The sequence below is a fragment of the Sturnus vulgaris genome, chromosome 29 (assembly GCF_052056855.1).
Source record: "Sturnus vulgaris isolate bStuVul1 chromosome 29, bStuVul1.hap1, whole genome shotgun sequence".
Classification (NCBI taxonomy): domain Eukaryota; kingdom Metazoa; phylum Chordata; class Aves; order Passeriformes; family Sturnidae; genus Sturnus; species Sturnus vulgaris.
Genome location: NC_142271.1, coordinates 1493823 through 1516666, shown reverse-complemented (window position 1 = coordinate 1516666; position 22844 = coordinate 1493823). Strand labels below are relative to the sequence as shown.

At 57.6% G+C, this 22844-nt stretch overlaps 1 protein-coding gene across 3 annotated transcripts; it reads right to left on the bottom strand.

Moving 5' to 3' along the window:
• Positions 1–1791: 1791 nt before the first annotated feature.
• PTPN7 (protein tyrosine phosphatase non-receptor type 7) lies at positions 1792–15417 on the bottom strand. 3 transcript variants are annotated; one of them, XM_088180260.1, is made up of 11 exons: positions 15266–15417; positions 11873–11922; positions 9202–9430; positions 8678–8861; positions 8207–8291; positions 7607–7683; positions 5495–5632; positions 4538–4648; positions 3833–3990; positions 2859–2972; positions 1792–2315 (listed from the first exon to the last, which is right to left on the bottom strand). In XM_088180260.1, the coding sequence occupies exons 3-11, from the start codon at positions 9330–9332 to the stop codon at positions 2222–2224; spliced, it is 1092 nt and encodes a 363-aa protein (XP_088036386.1). In that variant the 5' UTR covers positions 9333–9430; positions 11873–11922; positions 15266–15417; the 3' UTR covers positions 1792–2221. The 3 variants fall into 3 exon arrangements, with proteins under 3 accessions (XP_088036386.1, XP_088036387.1, XP_014728117.1); XM_088180261.1 differs by lacking the exon at positions 15266–15417 and adding an exon at positions 13444–13577; XM_014872631.2 differs by lacking the exons at positions 11873–11922; positions 15266–15417 and adding an exon at positions 10685–10791.
• Positions 15418–22844: the final 7427 nt, after the last annotated feature.

The window sequence follows — 22844 nt, the reverse complement described above, 5'->3', positions numbered from 1 at the left end:
GCTGAGGCAGTTTCTCAGCACACAGCCAGAGCAGATCAAAGCCTGCTGCAGCCCTGACATGGGGGGAGGCCGGCATGGGGTTTGGCAGTAACACAGGCCAGGGTTCAGCAGAGCCCCAGCACTGCTCAGGGAGTCAGTGCACAGAGGATGGGGAGAACTCACACAGTGGCCAGGTAAGTGTGGAACAAATGGAGCTGGGAGAAATTGAGATCAAAAGGCAGGAAACCTGCTTAACTGATCATAATCTGCATCAGACAGCTGAGCTGGAAGAACTCCCAGCACCTGATGAGGAATTTGGGAGGAGGTGACAAGAGCCCTGGCCCAGCTGTGATCCTGCTGCTGCTCCTGCATGCCTTGGGAGACCCTCGTGCAGCCCTCGGCCTGAGCCTGCACTAAGAGCTCTCCTCTGGAGAGCAAACTGAAAGCATGAGGAAAATGGTGTGTGTCCTGCTGTCCAGGGAGTGCACAAAAACTGTCCAGGTGCAGTTTGCAAGTCTTCAACTTCTCCTGCCTGATGGCAGTGGGTGAGGAAAGACTTGAGGAGGGGGATGCTGAATAAAGCCTGGCTCACAACTCAAACCTCTATCTGTGTCTCCAGAGACATTAAAGGACACAGTGTTACCCCAGATTACCTGAGAAGGCACTGACCTGCAGGGAGCTTGCAGAAGCTCCATAGCCTCTCCTGAGCATCATGCAGGAGTCCCATGGGGAACACAATTCTCCCCCAAAGCACCTGGCTGGGCAGGGTGTGGCATGAGGAAGGGCTCACCTGGCACTGGGAACAGGGGGATTTCTCTGCCAGGATGATCAGAATGCAGTAGGTGAAAAGACATTACTTGAGATCTGCTTCTTTTCCTGCTGCTGGGCCAGGAAGCAGATTTGTTCCTGGTGCTAAGGGAGGGAAGTGGACAGGGAAGACCATTAGGCAGTGATTAATTTCGGGGACCCATGGAGCGGTGAAGGGACAGGTCATGAACAGAGCCCTGAGCCAGGGAAGCTCAGGGAGCCCAGGCAAGCTCAGACCCATTCAGCAGGAAGATTGACCTTTTTTTCCCTGGATCTCACACTGGGTCATGTCAGGGCTGATGACATGGGCTGGCACAGACTGGGCAGGTCCCACCTCCTTCCCAGCCCTCACTACCCAAGGGGGTGCCCATCAGCCAAGGGCAGCTTTGAATAGCTCTTCAAAATACTTCACAGAATATTTCCATCTCTATGCTTTACAACAAAATGTTTTTCCATCTTCTATTTTTCCCCCTGGATTTATCAGTTAAAAAGACAACCTAATGAAATCCAAATATTATTTTGTTCTGATTTCAAAAGAATTAAAAATCCCCACCCTCATGTAACAGAAGGCAATTGGGAACACATCACTCGCAAACTGCGCTTGGGAATCTCCCCTGCTAGGGAGTGGGGAGGTTCAGGTTGGATACTGGGGAAAATTTCTTCCCTGAAAGAGTGGTCAGGCATTGGCACAGCTGCCCAGGGAGGTGCTGGACTCACCATTCCTGGAGGTGTTCAAGAAACAACTGTACATGGCAATTCATTATACAGTTTAGTGGGCACAGTGGGGTTTGGTGAGGGGCTGGACTTGATTATCTTGGAGATCTTTTCCAACCTTAATAATTCTATGATTCTACCTTCAGGCTGTTCAGAAGGTGGAGAGGAAAGCAAGCTGTGGAACGCTGTTAGCTGACCGTGTACCAAGCTATCAAGGTGTGTTTTTATCAAGAAGAGCTTCATGGTGCATGTTTGGAGCAAGCCCAGCCCTGCCCACAAAGGATGCACAGCCAGGACAGAGGCTCCGTTTATTTCAGGGTAGTTCCAGCAGCGCTGTGTCTAACGGGGTGAACATTTGTGTGCAGCTGAAAGGCAAACCACGCTCCTGGCATCTACCAGCTGCAGTTCCTCTGCACTGCTTGCTCTTCTGGTCCAGGATCTTGCACCTCTCACAAGCCAAAGCTTCTTTCTATGGATGGAATCTGTCTGGAGCCAGCAGCAGTGGCTACCTCGAGCACCCACTGCACCACCTCACCTTGCTCATGCCCATGGTCCAAAGGCACAGTCCCCGTGGGCTGGCTCAGCTGTACTCATCCCCAGGGATGTTCACACTGCTGCTCTGTGGCCTGGCAGCATCAGGAGAGGTTTTGGTGAAGGTGTCCCCGAGGCTGGTGCAGGAGAGGTCAGAGCAGGGAGCCACAAGCCCGGTGGGAGCCCTGCACTAGCAGCCTCCCCCCTCTGGCAGCTGGGAGGCGTAGAGAGCTAGTGTGTGATGGAGGAACTGGTACTGCTCGCTCGTCTGGATCATCCCACCTCTGCAAGGGAAAGGCAGGGCCCACTGACACTCCACCAAACACACAGCCCTGTCCCCAGCTCCTGCTCCCAGGGCACAAATATTCCCACTGTGTCACCAGCCATGTCAAGGTACCTCTGAAACAGGCACCAGAGCAGCTCAAAGAATAGAGGGGTTCAGAAGCATTGCTGAGCTGTTCAAAAGGAGATTAGCACCTGATTTAGTACTGATTTTCACCTGTAATTCTTGAGAAGTGGCCAGGTGGAGTGTTTCTGGATTTAATAGCTGAGCTGGAAAGGAGGAGCAGATGGCTGCCAGGTTCACAGCCCCTGTCCTCTCCCTCATGTCCTCAGGTCAGAGCTACAACAGCTCTGCCAGCAGGACCAGCCTGGCACTGGGAATTGTTTGCTATCCACACACCTGCATCCCGCAGCCACCTTTCTGGTTTCCATCAGTAGTCGTCCCCATGCCCCCTTGGGATGCCCATCCCTTGTCTGCCACAGCCCTGCTCTCAGGCTTGGCACCCAGCAGGACGCTCCAAGGAGCCCCTGCTCTGTGCACCCACCTGTCGATGCGGAGGTGGCACACAATTCCCAGGATATCCACCTCGCCCTTGGCCTGCAGCTGCTGGCACCCGATCCTGGTGGCAATGAAGGAGCCGGTGCGGCCAATGCCAGCACTGCAGGACAGACAGACACAGCCGTGTGAGCTGTGACAGCACCCACTGCCACACCTGCATCCTGCTGAGCTCCATGCACTCCTGGACTGGTTTGCTGTGATTCCTTCCTAGAGGGATTCTGGGCTTCTGGCCCCAGCTGCCAAACCAAGCTTCTTAGCCGTGGGCTGGGGTCACTGTGCCATGGCAAGGAGTCCTTGCCTTGTTGCACAGCCTGGCTGAGGCTGCTCTGGAAGCACAAAACCAGTCTGTGCCCATTCTTGTGCAGTCCAGGGGGCTCTGCAGCCCGGTCCCCTCCCAGCTGGGCTCTGACCCCAGCGGTTTGCACTCAGCCTGCAGCAGTGCATGCTGCATGTTCCATAGGGACAACCAAGTGTTCTGCTCCACTGTCCCCAGATTCACTCAGCAAGGAGAGAAAACAGGCAGAGGCCACCTCCTGCAGGAGGGCTGTCCTGAAACATGGCTCCACATCCACAGGCCATGCTTGGTGACACAGGGACAGGAATCATGGAATTACAGAATGGGTCAGGTTCAAAGGGACCCAACCATGGGGTCACCTGGCTCCATCTCCCTGCTCAAGCAGGATCTTCCAGAGCTGGAGCTGTGGGTGTATGGTGAAGCTGGTGGCTGGGTCCCAAATGCAGACCCTTCCTGCTCCCACCCTGCTGGACCCAGGTGTAGGATACACCACCATCCTGCTGCCAGGACAGGAGCTGCTGATTGACCACTCTGCTGTGGGGTGGCCGTGTCTGGGATTTCTGCACCACAGTGGATGAGGATTCATGTGGGATTTTCCCCTCAGGTATTTGCAGACTGACCCCAAGGAGAAGCACAGACAGGGCTCAGGTGAGGTGCACTCTTACCTGCAGTGCACCACGATGGGCCCTGGGCTGGCTGCAGTCTGCAGAGCCTCGTCCACCTTGGACACCAGGTGCAGCAGGGGCTTGGCTGACTCGGGTGTTTGCTGGTCAGGCCAGGAAGGGAACAGGATGTGTTTGACTTTGCGGCGTTCCTTTCCAAGCTTTTCCAGCACAGAACAAAGAGAAATAGGGATGTGAGAACACGGGCCAAATGAAACAGGGAGTTCAGCTCAAGCAGCCTGTACCCATCTCAGCCACTCTCCTCCTGAATCCCACTTTGAGCCATGAGGGAGAGACCCCTGGGCCAGAGGCAATGGATGTGTCCCATCCCAGAAGATGAGAACAGATGCAGAGTGTTCCAATTCTGTCACCAGAGTCCAGGCAAAGCAAGGCAAAATCCTTTAGGCTGGTGTCAGCCCAGGGTGACTACAGAGAGCCCATGGGGCAGAGCCCAGTGTCACAGTGCACAAACACTGGGCTGGTGGTGCTGCTCTGCCCAGCTGGCCCCTTCTCCTCTGTACCCCAGGGCTGGGTCCTGCTCCCTCCCAGCCTCTCCAGGCAGGAGGGGCTCTGCAGACCCTGAGAATCATGAATCCTCCTCTTTCCTGTCATACATCATTGCCATCTCACCAGAGATCTCAGGGGTGGCAGGGGCACTGCCGGCCCCAATGTGCTCCCTCCTGACCCCAGGATGAGGCTCAGACCCACCTGGATGGAGAGATCCCGCACCACGTACTCCACAGACTCGCTCACCCCCTGCACACGGATGGTGAAGGGGCCATAGGTGCCCTCCTTCTCGGGCCAGTAGTGGACACATTTCTGGAGAACAAGGCAGGTTTGTGGCTGTGGAGATGCTCAAGGCACCCACTGAACGTTTGAGCTGTGCTTGAGTCAGTGCTCTTGGGAGGGGGCATCACCTTGGGGGTGGTGGGGAGCAGGGAAGGTGGATTAGAGTGATAGAGATGGGAAGCAAAGGAGGGATAGATCCCTACCCCTGCATCTGCTGCCCTGCACCCTCTCCCATGCCCTGCCTTGGCTTTCAGGCCCCAGGGATGCATATCCCTGCTCAGCCCAGGAAGCTTCCAGATGCAGCAGGACCCAGGGAGGCTGTCAGCTGGGAGAGAAGGGAGCAAGGACATGGCCAGGAAAGAGAGTTTCCAGTTCTCAATTCCCCCAAGCAGGTGCTGTTGGCTTCCATCCCAGAAGCAGAAGCAGTGGGCAGCAGTGCCCCTCTGGCCCCCCAGAGCTCTCCCCTGGGCTGGATCCCCTGGCTGAGAGCTCTCAGTGCCAGAGGGGCACAAGTGCCCACTGCTTCTGCCCCACCCCTGGGGTTTGCCCTAAACCCTTTATCCTATTATCCAGCAGGTAAAGTGTGCCCATAGCACACAACCATGTGAGAGGGAAAACCTTTGCCAGAACAGGGCCAAGGCTGCAGCCTTGGAGATCTCCTCCACTTGTGATTCATCAGGGAATCCTCTGAGATGAAAGCACAATAAGTGGGTCCACAGACCCCACATCTGGCCTTGCACAACCCTCCCCTGTCATCAGTACCCCACTCCCTGCTGTGTCCCTGGGTCTGGGCCTGGGGAGGGTCAGTGGTACCTGGGCAGGGTCAGTGGTACCTGGGCAGGGTCAGTGGTACCTGGGGGGGGGGGTCACTGGTACCTCCTTGCTCTCCTGGAGCTCGGTGATCATGACGATGAGAGGAGCCTCCTCCTGCCACACCATCTCCCAGAAGTCAGTCACGGTGTTCAGCATGGGTCCCTGGGTGGCAATGTACTCCCGGGGCCGTCCTGCATAGCCCTGTGAGCACACACCCATCAGCGACCCTGGGGGGACCGAGGGCACTGGGGACTGTCCCCAGGTCACTCCAGCCCTCACGAGGCTTTTCTCCTTTATGGTTTTTAGAGGCTGAGCCACACATGCTGTTTCCTACTAAACCTGTCCTCATAATGCTGTTATAGATCTGCTGAGAAGCCACCAGGCACCCTCCCCATCCTGCTGGTGCCATCATCCCATCCCATCATTGGCCTTGTACACCCAAGTTCCTGCAAGCATCTCCAGGCTCTCAGTGTGACAACAGCCAGTGTGATGGATGCCTTGGCGAGGCAAAGCTCACATTAGGAGCTGCACTCCTCACTGTGGGCATTTCCACAAGGACAAGCAGCAATCCCTGTCTCACAGCTCCAAGCATCCTCTGTCTCCAGACACTTCTAGTATAAAATTGCCAAAGGTATTGAAAATCCAGGCCTTCCCAACAATCTGTTAATGATTGGGTCTCACAAGAAGTTGCATTGGCCCAGCTAAGGGACAGGAATGTTTTCAGGAATATTTTGCAGATCTCTATTTTCATGCCTTGAGATTATTCATTTTTCCTAGGAAATATGATTTTCCATTCAGGATACCTGGAGGTGTCAACCCTGGGAATTCCACCTTTCCCCCACACCCATGCTAAAAACATTTCATGGAACACCCTCAGCAGGAAGAGCATCAATCCCAGGTGGGGCTGATGTGATCAAACACCTGCAGAGCCCTCCCAGATTCCTGTGCCTCCCAGGCATGCCCAGGCAGGCTGGGCTGCCAATTTTCTGATGTGCCCACAAATTCCTGCACTGCTACACTTTTGGAGAGGTAAGGGGAAGGAAGGGGTCAGGAAATAGCAGCTGCACTCAGGGGTGTCTGGACACAGGTGTGTGTGCCACAAGGATGGGCAGTGCTGCTGCATTGTCAGGTGAGACAGAGGGGATGTCACCACACCCCGGGGTGTAGGGACAGAGTGCCAGCGTCACCTGATGTGCAGCTGCACGCTGTCCTGGGAGGACACAGCTCCTCTGCTGCCCATGGTCAAACTGCCCTTGGAGCTCCCAGCAGCTCTGGGCACGGTGCTCCTGTCTCCAAGGAGCTCTGACCCTCCCTGCTGGGTGCTGGATGCTGCTGCCTCGGTGGATCTCAGCCACAAGCACCATCAGAAAAGAAATGTTCCTTCCAGCTCCACCCTGCTCCCTCCCAGCACCTCCCAGGGGTTTGTCTGTCACCTCAGACACCATTTTTTGTGGGCTACTTTTCCAAGTCCTTGCAAGTACTCACAGCATCCATGGCCCCACCACTGCTTCCCAGTGCCCTGGCCAGTGCCAAGGGAAGGGTGCTGCAGTGAGATGGATTGCTCAGCAAAAAGCCTGCCCACTGGGCAAAGCTGGCACCTGGCTCACACGAGATCCCATTCTGAGAGAGACTGCAGCCTGGGAGGGTTTGCACAGGGATGGATAGCAAAGCCAAGCTGTCTAACCCCTTAGGGTCTGGGGATTTCTCAGTCTCTGGAAAGGAACCCCACCTAGTGCCAAAAATAAGCCACACCCCATCTTCATTAGATCTCTTCCTGGGAAATTGCAACAAGCTCCCTGAGCAGAGAGGAAATCCCAGGATTTGTGAGGATCTCTGAGCTGCTATAATCTGCTGACTCAGCTTGCCTCCCATGGCTTTGCCAGCCACTGGGCCAGTGTGTGAGGACATGGAGAAGCCACTGCAAGGGAGCCTTTTGGGGTGCTCAATCTGCCCAGCAGCCAAGAGCAGCTCCCTCATGAGACTCTCCCACCAACAGGAGTAGTGGATCTGCCCCATGCAGATGGAGCCACATCCCTCCAGCTCCAAAAAGGATGGCAAGTGAAGTCTGCTGCCCCAGGAGAGCAGGTGACAGTGCCCCAGCAGGTGTGACCCAGTGTGGCACCTGCAGCCTCATCCCTGGTGAGCCCTGTGCTGCAGGCCCTGCAGGACACTCACTGTGATGTAGTTGGCATTGATGTAGCTGTCTTCCTCCTGGCTCCCAGCCCTCCTGAGGCAGACCCGGCTCTCAGGATCTGAAAGATGTCACAGGTGTTACCAAGGGACTGATCCTGCCCGTCCTCCCTGGGCTGGAGGCTGAGTCCTCCTGCTCCATGCCATGCTCAGAGCAGTCTGCACCCTCCCTCAGGTCTGTTCTTGTCCCACTGCAGCCTCACTCCCCTGGCAGGGCACAGCCCAAGCCTGCAGGTACCATCGTGAGCAGGGGAGGTGACTGAACTGCAGTGATCCCCCAGCACATCCCCACAGACCCTGACTGGGACCCAGCTGAGTCCTCCCACAACATCCTTTACACTCATAGGGCCACGCTGTTGGCACAAGCAAGGCCCCACCTTACTTGTGTAGGACACCCCCGGGAGCAGCTCCCCATGTACCCCACAGCACTGTGGGCACCCCTGGCACACAGCATCCAGCTCCAGCGTGGCAGGGACAGCAAAAGCACCCAGGGGTGCCCACCCCAGTGCCAGGGCTGCTTGAGTCATCCCTCACCCACAAGCAAACACGGGCAAATGGGAGGCAGAGGGACACAGTGGCACGTACTGGGGAGAATGGTTTTGTATCTGTCCTTGAGAGCACGTCCAGGGATTTCCAGCTCCTCCGGACTCACGAAGTTGGGTGGGATTTTCTGCAGGAGGAGAAAACAGCCATGAGGAAAAGCCCATTGCTGCCACTCGTGTCCCCTGGTGGTGGCAGACCTGGCTGCCCAGCAGGGCAGAGCTGACCCAGGCGCATCACCAGAGATGCCAGCTCTGGGATGAATCCTGCCTTTACTCCAGCTGTGGTGGGGCTCCTTCCAGAGAGACAGCCCTGGGAGAAGAGCATGGCATGGGAGGGCAGGACAGGGTCTTCCAGGGACCCCAATAAGACATGTGTGCATCAAGGAGCAGATGGCACGTGGGCACCCTCCCCTCTGTTTACCCACAGCTGGGCTCAGAGCCTGATGTTCACCCCTGTCAGTCCCACCACTGCCCCTGCCACCCTCCTGGGAGGAGGGAGAGGGAATCATCGCACCGAAAACTCCTCCTGGAGCTGTGCCAGGTTCTGGGCCTGCTGCTGGAGCTCCTGTTTCTTCAGCACGTGGCTGGATGTCCTCAGAAACTTCAGGGTGATGTCCCGTGGTGTGCAGACAGGCTGGATGGGCTCCACATTCCCTAGAGAGCTCATGTCCAGCACTAGTGAGACATTGGAGCCCCTCCTGAAAGGCAAAGGGGTCCCTGGCTGACCTGCTGCCACCCTGGGACAGAAGGACAGCCCATCCCACTGTATCATCAGTTAAAACCACCCCACACTGAGCAAAAGCCCGATGGAGCCCCCAGTAGATGGGAGACTGAGGAACAAGGACCTAGCTGATAATTTTGCCTTTTTGCTGGGAAGCCCCTGAAGGACGGTGTGGAGATTTGTCCTGAGCAGGGCGGGGGCTCAGGGCTGGCACCTGCACACGCTGGCAGGCAGAGGGCTGGCAGGAGGGAGTGTTAGGGGAGCTCTGGGTATGAGCAGTGCCACGGGTAGCCTGGCCAGGGCTGAGGCACACTCACCTCTCCTGGAGCCGCACGTGCTTCTTGGCAGAGGGGCTGGGCTTGTCCGCCTTGTCCATGTTGGCTGCAGCTGCCTGGGCTGCCAGGCTGCCCTTATGAACTCTGGAGCACACCAAGCAGGCTTGGACCATGCTGCAGCAACCACAGAGCCCTCGTCCTGAAGCACAGCAGGGGCACACGGGGGGCCCTCAGCTCCTGGGAAATCATGGAGCCATCAGAGGAAAAGCAGCTGGAAAAGAAAAGTCAGATCTGAGAGATACCACAAGGCTGGGTGGAGCCCCTGACAGGTGCTCTGCAAGCAAGGGATGGGTTTCAAGTCCTCAGCTGTCCTCTAACCAGGAGCACCAGCCCCTCTATCCAGGCAGATGGAGAGCTCCCAGCACATTCACCCTTGCTGGGTGGCCTCGTGGGCACCACTGGTGACCCTGGGTATGGCACCAAGGCTTCCCCTGAGGGGACAACACCCATTCTGTGGTGGCAGGGCACAGTCTGGTTTGGGGAAGCCCCAGATGCTCTCCACCTCCATGGAAGCACATGCTCTGTGTTTCCAGCCCTTCACCATCACATCCCCCTGCTTCGTCCTGGGGACATGGTGGGGAAGAGTAAGAGCTGGAACACAGCAGCGTTCAGCAGGTGACACGAGGTGGCTGCAGCCACTGCATGCACTCTGGCCCTCTCCTGCTGCAGGGAGACACAGACCAAGCACCCTCAAGAGCCTCGTGGCTCTGGCAAGGGAGGGATGGCCCTGGGACAGCCTCCTCCTTCCTGCAGGTCACAGCAACTGTCGAGAGGAAACTGCTTTATCTGGGTGGTTGAGCAAAAGGCGATGGGGCAGCCCAGCTGGGGAAGGTGCCAGACATTCTCCATCCCCAGCGATGGGTCAGCCCCTGGCAGGGCTGGGGAGATGCTGATTCACCTCTGGACACAGCTCCTCATGGTGCAGGCAGCACCCTGGGATCCTGAGCCTCCTTCCCATCCCCAGCTTCCTCCATGAGGAGGAGACAGATGCACAGAGGCAGGGAATGATGCAGAGCCAGAGCTCAGGGCGGCCAGGGTGGGGTCCCAGGCAGCCCATTTGCTCAGGGAGGTCTCATGGAGAGCCGGGGTCCACATGGTGGCTGGGAACACAGCGAGGGCAGGAGCTGCTCCCCATGAATCCCGGCTGCCCAGCAGCGTTTCTGGGAGTGCCAATGCCACCACTGCCACTCACACCATCCCCGTGCCCCTGCAGGGTGTCCCGGTGCTCTCCATCCCTATCCCAGCAACTGTTTGGCCAGGAAACACTTGGGAGAGGGGCCCAGGGAAGTGCCTCAGCTGCCAGCATCTGCAGGGAGAGCACTCACATCACCTGCCCAGCGCCCCAGCCCTGCCTGGGGATGCCCATCCATGCCCACCACATGCCCACCGCCCCTGGGCGCTGCCCGGGCTCTCCTGTCCAGCGTGGTGGGCTGGGGGCAGCACGGGTGGGCTGGGGGGCTCCTACCTGTGCCCTGTGCCCTGGGCTTGTCGGTGCCGGCCCGCGGGCACCGCGCCTGTCGCTCTGACACCACGGTTTGAAAGTGTTCAGGAAGCTGCTTATCAAAGGAGCTGCTGCCTCTGCTGCTTCCTCTCCCTCCTTCTCCCCCACCCCGGCTGCCGCCCACACACATACCGGCCACATCTCTGCAGCTCGGCTCTGCCGGGCCGCCTGCACACCCAGCCCAGCTCCTCAGCCACCAGCCTCGCTCCTGGGGCACGGCCTGGCCTCCCCATAAACCCTGGGGGTGTCCACTGGCCCCTCCGGTGGGGCTGGTGGGGTGTGCTCGATGCCCTCTGTGACAAGCCATGGCCAGCACTGGTGACACCCATGGGGCACGGAGGGGCGGCAAGACCCAGCCTTGGGGAGGTGGGGCAGGGCGCTTTGCAGGGCGCTGCTCTGGGCACCACAGCCCAGCTGCCCCGCAGGAAGCCAGATTGGATCCTCCCATGCCCGCTGTTCTGCCCAGGCTGTGCCCCAGCTCTTCCCCATCCCACTGTGCCATGTGCCAGGGCTCGCTCAGTGCCACCTGCCCGTGTGCACTGTGCTCCTGGTGCCACCCCACTGTCCCCCAACCCCTGTCCACGTGGGGACACCCCTCTGCACCCACCACCATCCCTGGGTACCTGAGGGTAAGACGGGTGGGCTCGCCCTCCCCAGCAGGGAAGGGCAGGGCTGTATTTGGGGTGAAGGTTCCTGGGCCTGGCTCAGGTAGGCCAGGTTTGACTTTGGGGCACTGCACATCCTTCCTAACGCATCCCCACTGCTCTTCCTGTTTGCTCTTGCCCGGGCTCTGCACACTTCCTTCCTCCTCACCCCCACCCCAGGGTGCTGAGGAACTCCTGCTGCACCCTAATGGACCCCAAACACCTTTCCCATGTCTGCTCTGCCCAGAGCCACCCCAGCCCAGCTCACTGAGGTGACTGTGCTGTCCCTGGGCTGTGCTGGCACTGTCACTCACCTCGCTGCGTGTCTGTGCACACCTGTGTGTTCGCAGGTGTGCCAGAACAGCTTCCCTGGGAGACCCTGCCAGTGCCACCTTCTACCCAAGGGCTAGGACATCAGAGGGCCCAAGCTCCCGAGCAAAGTGTTAGGCTTGGCCAGCAGCAGAGCAGCTTTATCCTGGAGAAGAGGCCACCAGCACCCATGTCTTACCTGGAGATCCTAGAGTGGCCAGAGGATAGACTGAGGAAATGCTCCCTGCCCTACATGGGATGAAAGAACACATCTGTAAGGTCTAGGTGTGCAGCCCCACTATACACTGTCCTTCCTTCCCACCTGTCCCTGGCAGAACTCAGGAATTCCTGGGATGACCAGCACTGCAGGACTTAACAAGGTGTCTGCATAAACTTGCTCCCAGTAGGAACCAGAGTAAACAAGGAGGGCTCTGTGCTGGAGTAACAGGCTGCCAGACACACAGAAACTTCCTGAGGCTGGGACTGTACCTGCCCTCTAAGTGTGTGGGACACCTGTCCCATGGGGGTGTCTTTGAGCTTAAGGGGTTCCTGAGGATAGAGCCAAGATGCAAACCCCCGGAGCTGCTTTTCCTGCCTTTTGCTGGCCTGACCTTGCTGCCTCCTCACTGTCCTGTTCCTCTGCCACTGGTGGACAAGCGAGGGACAAGCTCAGTGTGGCATTGGGGCAGATACCACAGGGCCACCAGCACATGCAAGTCACCGGGAATGTGTCAGTGACATCTGTGCACCCACACTCCCTCCCAGCCTCCCCAGCTACCTGTGACAGGTAGCTACCTGTGACAGGGAGGATGGAGACAGCTGGGCTCTCACAGACATCACAGGGCCCAGGGAACATCCACGAATCTGCCAGCACCCCAAAGGAGCAAAGCAATGGGGCTGTGACAGCTGGGCTGTCCAGGGTCCCTTGCTGGACCCAGGAGGCACCACAGCACATCCTGATCCTCTGCACAGTGAGCAGGAGACCCAGGACAGCACTGGCCTTTGGGAGCTGGATTTTGGCTGGTTTTCCCCAAAGGGAATGGGAACCTTTTACTAACACATGATTTGATGCAAGACACAAACTCCAGCTGCAAAAGGAGTATGGCACAAAGGCTTCTATGGAGGCCAGGAGCTCCCTGTGTGCTGCTCATTTCAGTGATCTGTGGCCCAGTCTAATCTAAGACATTTGATGGCATTTCAAAGGATTTCAGCAGTAAGTCTCTTCCTTCTCCTGCCAGATTCTGCCTTGTTCATTAAATACCCCTGGATGCTGCAGGAAAGATGCTGATGCACTTCCTTTGGAAAATGGCTTATTTGGTTCCACTCGAATTTGGTCATGACAAAGGATCCCACTCAGGGTAAAAGGAGGAAGCTGAGATGCTGGGATGCAGTGTATCCTCTCCCTCTGCAGCATCACAACACCAAGGTACTCATGCTCAGGGATGTCCCCAGAAAAGCCTTGCAGCACTTTCCCTCTGCTGCTCACAGACCTCCCTGTGCCGCTGGCTTGGCTTGGCCTGTCATGCACCTGCCTATGCTGGCTGCAGTTAAGCAGGACACCCAGGATATAGTCCTGAAAACTAAACCTGCCCCCCTTGGGTTTCTCCTTATGCATAAAACTCCGATGGACACTGAAGGGACTGTCCTGGCCATGGTGACTCACCCAGGGTAGGAGGAACACAGTAGGGATGTTGTGTATGGATGTGCCATGGCCCAAGCTCCTAGGGGCAGAAATGTTTGTACTGCTGAGATGTCCTGACCCTTACATACCTCTGATGATGCACAACTGGACCCCAGCGTGCTCCCACCTGCCAGCACGGCTGCTCTGCCTCCCTTCTGCCAAAGCACCAGCAAGCTGAGGAGGTGCATTTGAAGGGAAAGCAGGGGAGAGGACACAGACCTGTGGAGACCCACAGCATGAAAACGAAGGTGCTGGTGGAGAATGAGGCATGAGCTCATAGAGATAGACTGGATGTGAGGGAGACCAGGAGCAGGGGGAGTCAGAACACACTGTTTGACCCAGGGCATTTTTCAGCTCTCAGTGCCACCCAGGCAGCAAGCTGTCCCCTGTACCTTGTGCATTCACCTACATCTGCTGCCCTCCTGGGAATCGGCCCTGCCCTCTCCTGCCCGCTGGGGTACCTGGTGAGTGCACACCCACACATGCAGAGATGTCCCTGGTCACTCATCAGTGCCCATCCATGCTGAGGTGCAGAGACCTCGAGCAGGAGAAGTCCAGGGAATGCCCCCCCTCCCTCCCTTCCCCGAGTGCACCTTTGGGCACATCACTCCTGGCCACCTCTCAGCCCCTGCTTGGAACACGATGCTGCCAGCTGGTTCCTCCTGAGGGACACTGGCTGGGTTCACAGAGGGGTGCAGTGGAGAGCAAAGAGCTGGGAGATGCTCTGGCCAGGCACCGTGCCTTTTGTGTGCAGCTGTGTTGTCTCATGTCACATCACCAGCTCTGCACCAGCTGCCTCAGGCTGGCCTGGGAAGCAGAGCTGCTGGATCCTACAGGCAGGGACTGCTGGGGCCAGGGTGCTGCTTTGAGGGGAGACGATGTCCAGTGGATGTGCCAGACGATGGGGGCACATCCCAACCAGGGTCAGTTTTCTGTAAGGACAGGACCAGGACACCAGGACAGCCACTGCAATCTGGTGTGAGCCTGACAGTCTCTGGGGGCAAAACCCAGGAGGGGATGGGAGGAAGCAACACTGAAGGAAATGGCTCCGGGCAGGTCACTGCTGTGCCCTCACCTTCCTGCCTGCCTCCCCTGCTGGGGGAGGACTGGTGAGCTCCCAGAACAGGAACACCTCTTGTCCCCCATAGTTTCTTTCTGGTCTGACCTTGGTGGCAGTGGGGTGTCAGGGGTGATGGTGATGCCCCGAGTGGTGCTGGGGGGGTGGGTGATAGAGGGATGCACATGGAGGGAAGAGTCCCAGCTGTTACCACACCAGCCATTCACCCTGGCCCGACTGGATACATGCCAGACGTGGGATCCCCTGTGTCCTGTGTTCGTGGACATCTGTGCATTAGGATTATCTGTTGGGATACAAGGACTAGAGAGGTCTGTGACAGAGTCTCAAGGACCTTGAAGGGTCCTTATAGGTGTGGCTTTACTTTCAGCAAGATATGGGGTCCCTATGGAGTTGATGCTCTGGAGAGGAAAATCTGGATTTATCCCTGACTGGTACTGGTTGTTTATTCACCTGCATTTTAAAACTCCACTTCCATGGGGTCATCTTGCACCTCTGGCCATGATTTCATAGCCAGTTCCCTCTGTGCAAAGAGCATCTTCCAGCTCCAGACTGGGACCTGCTTACCCACTTCTGACCAGCCAACCCGTTCTGCCAGCCAGCCCATTTCTGCCCCCCAGCCTCCTGAGCATGGGCTCCCTCACGCTGCCTCCCTGCCCTGATGCACACCCCAGCAGCTCTCCTCACCCTCTCCACACTGCACTGTAGCCCCAAAGCCACCTCAGGCTGGGCAGGCACTGAGCTGGCACCCAAAGCACAGACGCTGCCCCATAGTTTCATTTCATTCCCCAGCATTGCCAGCCACGGCAGGGCTTTGTCCCATCAGTCCCCGTCACCTCTGGGTCCGGCACTCAGGAAGGGATGGTTCTTCTTCCGTAGACACGCCTGGGAGTCAGGATGTCCTGCAGGCTTTTGGAAATTAGCCCATGTCCTCCGCTGCCTGAACATCGCTCGCAGGCTGGAAGGTGCAGCAGCTGCCTGGGGACTGAGCAGACTCTGTGCACAGCGGCAGGGCACGGCAGGACGGTGCGGTCATGCCGAGCATCCCGCAGAGCTCCCGACCCCCTTACCTGGGGTCCGCGACACCCTGGGGACCGCCAGCGCCCGGCAGCCGAGGGAAGCAGCTCCGCAGATCGCCTTTCCGGAGAACAGCGGCTCGCTATTCCCGAGTCCTCCACGGCAGCGCGTTCCCAAGGACGGCCCCGGCTGGAGCGGGGAGCTCAGAGCCCGCAGCGCCAGCCCGGAGCTCGGGCATCCCGCGGGATGGAGCCGAGCTGGCCAGGGGATGGATGGATGGATGGATGGATGGATGGATGGATGGATGGATGGATGGATGGATGACCTTTCTCCCCTGGCCGACGATGCTCTGTGCACAGTTTGCTCCTGCTGCTGCCTGCCTTGAGCTGGGAGCAATCAAGCAATCGCTGGTTCGTTTTGCCAAGGCACTGCCGCTGATCCTGCCAGCCCCTGTGCTTCTGCCCTCTCCTCAAGGAGAACCAGAAGAGGAGTTTAGGACCTGGATTTCCTGCTTAACTGCTGGATCGTTTTCCTTGAATCACTCGGTTTGTTCAGCCTAGAGAAGAGGAGACTGACGGGAGACCTCGAGGAGCTTTTCAACATCCTCATGAGGGGCAGCTCCAGTCTCTGCTCTCTGTGACCAGTTACAGGACTAGAGGAAACAGCTGGATCTGTGTCAGAGGAGGTTTAAATTATAAAAGGAAAAAGTTTTTCACGCTAAGGGTGGTTGAGCACTGGAATGGGCTCCCCTGGGAAGTGGTCACAGCTCCAAACCTGTCTGAGCTCAAGGAGCATTTGGACAAAGCTCTCAGGGATGCACAGAGTGGGATTATTTGGGTGTTTGTGCAGGGCCAGGGGCTGGATTTGATAATCCTGATGGATGCCTTCAAACTCAGCGTATTCTATGATTCTATGACTGCTGAGTAGAACCATATTTGGTTTCTGGAATTAGGTATTCTCCTGTATCTCCTGCAAACAAGCTGAGCTTTCCTCTAAATTTTCCAACAGAAAAGCAGAGCTGGTGAACCAGCAGCACCACTGGGTTGGGCTAACACTGATACAGAGCTGGTGCTGCTGTGGACTAAAGTAGGTGCCTTGGCACAGGAATACTTCCCCTGGGAAAGGTGATCTCCCGGAGTGAAAGTGCTTTATATCAGCTTAGTTTGTTCCTCTCCTCATGTGGGAAGAAGCTCCTTCTGTTCATTTTACAGTGTAATAATCACATGGAGGACTGTTCCTAAGCCAGGTGTATAGAATGAGGAAATAACAGAAACATTAAGGTTGAAAAATCCCTCAAAGATCATTTAGTCCAACCATTAACTGACCACTGCCTTGTTCACCACTAAATCATGTCCCCAGAGGGTGAGGGTAAAGGGGATCTAAGCCAACACACAGGACCAGACCCCCAAGGTGCTGAGACTTTGACACTCTGACCAACAAATGCTAGTGGAGAAGCCACAGAGGGACAGCAAGAGCCACAGAATGACTTGGTTACCAGGACAGCCTGCTGGGGATGCAGCCCCAGCACCTGCAGCCCCATCCCTGCCATGGCAGGGACAACTTCCACTGTCCCAGGCTGCTTCAGCCTGGCCTTGGACACTGCCAGGGATCCAGGAGCAGCCACAGCTGCTCTGGGCACCTGCCCACCCTCTCAGGGATGAATTTCCTCCTCACATCTCATTGTGTGCAAGCCCATGCTCCTGGGAACGTTCCTGCCCTGTCCCATCCATGTGCCACCTGGGCTTGTCCTGTGCTTCCCTGGGTGCCTCCAAGAGAGCTGTGCTTTTAGAAATGCTCTCTGGAAAATGCTATGTTCTTCGGTTTCCCTTGGGCAGTGAGCCTTGCTTGGACACCTGTGGGTTGGCAGGAGGCACACACACATCCTCTTGGGAGTCTCCAGACCACAGATGTGCCTGCAGAACCTCCTGAGCTGAGTGGGCAGGGAGAACTCTCCTAGGAGCAGGACAGCCCCCAGCTCCTCTCTGTCCTTACAGCACACAGGACAAAGCAGGTCTCAGTGAAAAAGGCACAAAAAGGCCTGAAAATCCTGAAGACTCATCATGCTATTCCTATCCTGGGTCCCTTGGCACGCTGTAGCACCGAGGACCTCGGCAGCCCTGCTGGGTTTGCCCTGCTGGGTTTGCCCAGCACAGCCCTGCTGCCCCAGTCCCTGGGGGACAGCGAGCTTGGTGACCTCTCAGGGTGCAGGGCCATTATCAGTAACAGGAAACGAGCTGGGCAGGAGGGGCAGGAGACAGAGACCCAGAAAGAAAGGAAGCGGTTAGAAAAGCCGTCACTTCCATTTCTGCTGTACGAGAACCTGCGCCCACGCACCCAGGAGTGCTGGGGAACAGTGCTGCCCTTCCGTGGGCTGAGCTGCTCTGGGATTGCTGGGGAGTGTTTGTGATGAAGGCACAGATCCTCTTCTAGCCTTTGATAACAGCTAGAAAGGTGTTATGGGTTAAAATATCCCCTACACAGCCAATGTCTGCTGCAGAAATAGGTGTGGTGAGTCCAGCCCATGGCAACTGCACGGGGTTAAGATTCTTAACCTGGCTAAAGACAGACTGCACTGATGCTGCCTCTGTCCTACCCAGCACAGGATGGGTCTGTGGGTGCAGCTGCCCAGGGAGGATGTGCCAGCAGCTTGTATTCTAGGAAAAATATCTCCACTGAAAGAGTGATCAGACACTGGCACAGGCTTTCCAGGGTGGAGACAAAGGCATGGAAATGTGGCACTTGGGGACATGGCTTAGTGGTGAACATGGCAGTGCTGGGGCAGTGGTTGAACTTGATGATCTTAGAGAGCTTTTCCAAGCTGAACAATTCTCTGATGATTCTGGCATGGCAGGAGGCAGAGCCCCTGACAGCCATGGCAGGTCCATCTGTCCAGCTGGAGGATTCTGGCTGTGGATAAGCAGAGGCAGCCAGAGGGCAGCAATGCAGAGATGATGGATCTGCCCAATGCTGCTCCCAGCCATAGCAGAAAGTGGGCTGTCTGCTTTTGAAAGCTGTTCTGGATTGCTTCTGGCCTCAGAAATTCGGGAAGCTGCCATGTTGGGCTATACATGCTCTTCCTGGGATCCTCTGAGTCCTCTTGGTCTTGCTGCAATTGTGTGGCTGTAGGTGTGAGCCGTGGGAGCTTGCAGCACGTGGGGTCTGCTTTGTCCCAGTTCCAGGCATCAGAAATATTCCTGTCTGCTCACAGTGGAAGCCATGTTGCTTGCAGCCACGGATGCCCCAGATCTGGAGGAAAAGCAAAGAAACTGTGAGCTGTTTAATTTCTTTTCTTCTGCTTTTGGGGCTGAAAGGGGTCCCTAGCTGCTGTGGGGCTGGGAACACCTTTCCTGTCAGCAAATCCAAGGATGCAACCATGGAGCTTTCAGCACTGAAGGAGTAATAGAGGCTCTGGTGTCACCAGAGCCCCAGATGCAGCAGAAGTGTTTGGCTTCTTGCCCATGAGAGCTGTGCCTTGCCAAACAGCAGCTGTCCCACCCCCAAGGCTGCTGAGCACCCTGCCCAGCTCCTACCATGGGGTCAGGGCTGGCACCAGGGTGGTGTTTGTAGTGACCCTGAGTGAAGCACTGGGGCTCCCAGCCACAGGGTCCAGCAGCAGGTCACAGATGTGGTGCCTGGTGGGCACCACTGAGCAGTGCTGCAGCTGCTGGTCCAGCATCCTTCTACCCCCACACCTCACCTCTGGCATTTGAGGGGCATTTTGGGGCAGAGTGGGCTCCTCTGTAATGCTGAGCCTACCTGTGGTGCTGGGGCCCAGGTCTGTGATACCAAGACAGGGCAGGAGAGATCTGTGCTGCTGGCAAGTGGGGGAGAGGATGGAGAAGCAGCAGCTGAAGGCTCACAGGGCTGCAGAGAAGGGCACAAAGGCAGCGAGCTCTGCTCTCAGCTGGGGCAGCCCACCCCTGCCCTGCCGTGCCACCCCTGCCAGCTGGGCATCATAACAGTGTGGCAGATCATGTCCCACCTGGGTACTGCTCCTGCCAGGGGCATCTCCAGCTCCTGTCACAGCCCTTGGGCAGCTCTGCCTGCCCTTCTCCTCTGGGCCTCCTGAGCCTGTCCCCACAAGCACTAGAGGGGTCCCCTGAGTGAGCTTTGGGGTCGCTCAGCTTAGGGGAGCTGGAGTCCAGCTGGAGCCCCCACAGAGCCCTGATGCATCATCCTGGGCAGAAGATGTGTGGGGCACCCTGCAGAACTGCCTGGCTCTGGGGCTCTGACAGGACCATGTCTGCCTCTTGCTCCATCCCTGCAAGGAGTTGGGTCATGTTTTTGTTATGGTCAGGGATGACTGAGCATGTAGGATCCAGGACTGGACACTGAGGAGGTCCAGATGGATCCTGTCTCCCATGAAGAGCCAGGATAAATTCAAGGAGTGAAACCCCTCCTGTATGTCAGCATCCTCTCTGCTGCCTCTTCCCCAGAGATCAGCCAGGCCTCAGGGGCTGACACAGCGCAGACTCTGCCAGGGCCCCTTTTAATAATGTGCAGTAAAGGAGGGGAAAGGCATGTTTGTCATTGGAGAAAATATCCATGTGTTTCCCTGGAGACTGCTGGGATGGTTCCAGCAGCCCTGGTACCCTCCAGGGCAGAGGGGAGTTTCAGAAGAGCTGGGCAGAGGGCTCCGGGCTGGAGCAGAGGACTGGAGGCAGGAGCTGGGTGGGCAGCACTAGGCAAGGTGACCTTACCTGTGTGTGTGCACCACTGCAAACAGGCTCAGGGGGAGCAGGGATGGCCCTCAGGCTGGAACAGCACTGACACTGCACAGGATCTGCTCGGCACCCTAACACTGTCAGGGTGCACAGCCTGAGCTGGGTGGAGCAGGAATGGGGGACATGGAGACAGCAGGGATGTGCCAGGGGGTGCCCTGCCCTTGTCTGTGCCTTCTGCAGCACTGAGCTGCTCCTGCTCCCCACAGTGCCAGCCAGGGATGCCCTTCCCGGGCTGGCAGCCTGAGGAGCCGCTGGCCGTGCCTGCCACTGTCCAGCCAGGGGAAGCTGTCCCTGAGAATCACCAGCCAGGCAAGGTCCTTGGCCTGGGAGCCACCACAGATCCATGGATGCTTTTGGCCCAGAGAGAAAGGAACAGAGCTGTCTCCTTGTCTTGGTTTGAAATACAGGTGTCTGCCAAGAAAGGTGGGAACCACCCTTGGAATGGACATTGTGACCCCCTTCCCCCCAAATTATTATAACTTGGAAATTACAGGGCTTTCGGACAAAGATACAGGAAAAGGAATAACAGTCCTTTACTGGTATGTATAAAAAAATCAAACAAACAATCACAGCAGCAGCTACAACAAACAGAACCACAGACCCAGTCACAGCCAGAATCACAGACCCAGTCCCAGTCCCAGTCCCAGTCCCCCAGTCCCAGTCCCAGTCCCAGTCCCAGTCCCAGTCCCCTAGTCCCAGTCCCCCAGTCCCAGTCCCAGTCCCAGTCCCCCAGTCCCAGTCCCCCAGTCCCAGTCCCCCAGTCCCAGTCCCCCAGTCCCAGTCCCAGTCTTGGTCTTAGTCTTGGTCCCAGTCCCAGTCCCAGTCCCAGTCCCAGTCCCAGTCCCAGTCCCAGTCCCAGTCCCAGTCTCCCAGTCCCAGTCCCAGTCCCAGTCCCAGTCCCCCAGTCCCAGTCCCAGTCCCAGTCCCCCAGTCCCAGTCCCAGTCTCCCAGTCCCAGTCCCAGTCCCGGTCCCGGTCCCGGTCCCGGTCCCGGTCCCAGTCCCAGTCCCAGTCCGAGTCCCAGTCCCAGTCCCAGTCCCAGTCCCGGTCCCGGTCCCAGTCCCGGTCCCAGTCCCAGTCCCTGTCCCAGTCCCAGTCCCAGTCCCAGTCCCCCAGTCCCAGTCCCAGTCCGAGTCCCAGTCCCAGTCCCAGTCCCAGTCCCGGTCCCAGTCCCCCAGTCCCAGTCCCAGTCCCAGTCCCAGTCCCAGTCCCAGTCTCAGTCCCAGTCCCAGTCCCGGTCCCAGTCCCAGTCCCAGTCCCGGTCCCAGTCCCAGTCCCAGTCCCAGTCTCAGTCCCAGTCCCAGTCCCGGTCCCAGTCCCAGTCCCAGTCCCGGTCCCAGTCCCAGTCCCAGTCCCAGTCCCAGTCCCAGTCCCCCAGTCCCAGTCCCGGTCCCAGTCCCGGTCCCCCAGTCCCAGTCCCAGTCCCAGTCCCAGTCCCAGTCCCTGTCCCGGTCCCAGTCCCAGTCCCAGTCCCAGTCCCGGTCCCCCAGTCCCCCAGTCCCAGTCCCAGTCCCAGTCCCAGTCCCAGTCCCAGTCCCAGTCCCGGTCCCGGCTCTTTCCCCCTCGCTGCAGTTCCCGGTTCCGCCGCCAGGGGCGCTCGTGGCTCCAGGCCGGGCAGGCCGGGGGCGGTGATTCCCCCGCGCCGCCAGGGGGCGCTGTGGCTCGGCCGCGCCTCCCTCACGCGGTGATGGCGGCGGGATGGGGGGTGCAGGAGGGGCTGCCTTTACAAAGCCATGGGGCGGCCGGGCCCGGTGCCCTGCGGATGGCGAGATGGGCTGTGGCAGGAGCCTCGGAGCAGCGCATGGAACGGCAGAGGCGTGGGTGGGTTTGCCGGGGTGGCAATGAAAATGCAGCAGAAACTCCACAGCTGTAGCAGAGGCGCGGGGTGTCCCGACAGGCACGGGATGCTGGGTTAAAGTGTAGCGGAAAAACCCGAAGCAATGGCAGAAAACAGCGGGGCTGGGCAGCAGAAGCTGGGGAGATGCGCCCTCCGGGAATGGGTCAGGTTCTGGGTTTTCCCCCTGATCCACCTCAGTAGGTGGTGAGGGCCCTTTCCCAGTGAGGTTAATAAGGTCTCCGTTCAATGGCTGTTCTTACAAGCAAAGGCTCACCCACAGTAAGGAAGAAGCTGAGAGGAAAGCGAATGTCTTTACAAACAATTTGATGGGTAAAGGTATGGGTCTTACTGTCTCTACTGACTTTGGGCAGCAGGTTTGTTGCAGAGCCCAGGCAGCATGATTCCAGAAACAGACGAACATTGGCACAAGCCTGAACTTTGGGGTAAAATAAGGTGTAAGGGGGGACATGTGGTAGGTGGTTTGGGAAGGCTGTACCTTCCCAGTACCTCAGCAATGGGGAAAGGAAGAGGACAACGTGTGAGTTTGGAGTTTGGGATCAAAGGAGGCTGCACCCTCTGAAACTCCGAGAGATAAAGCCCTGTGAGCATGTGCCCTGGTGGACTCCTTCTCTTCATTTGAATAAAGTTGTAGGACTCCTCCTTTCTGGACTAAACCTCTGGCATTTGTGGATTTTCCTGACAAAGCAGTACAGGGCTTGACTCCATGGTGGCAGTGAATTCTCCCCACAGCAGCAGCAACTCGACTGTTCCTCTCAGATCCAAGAACTAGAGAGAGGGCAAGGAGCTGAGCCAAGCCCTTCACCCCTCAGCCAAAATG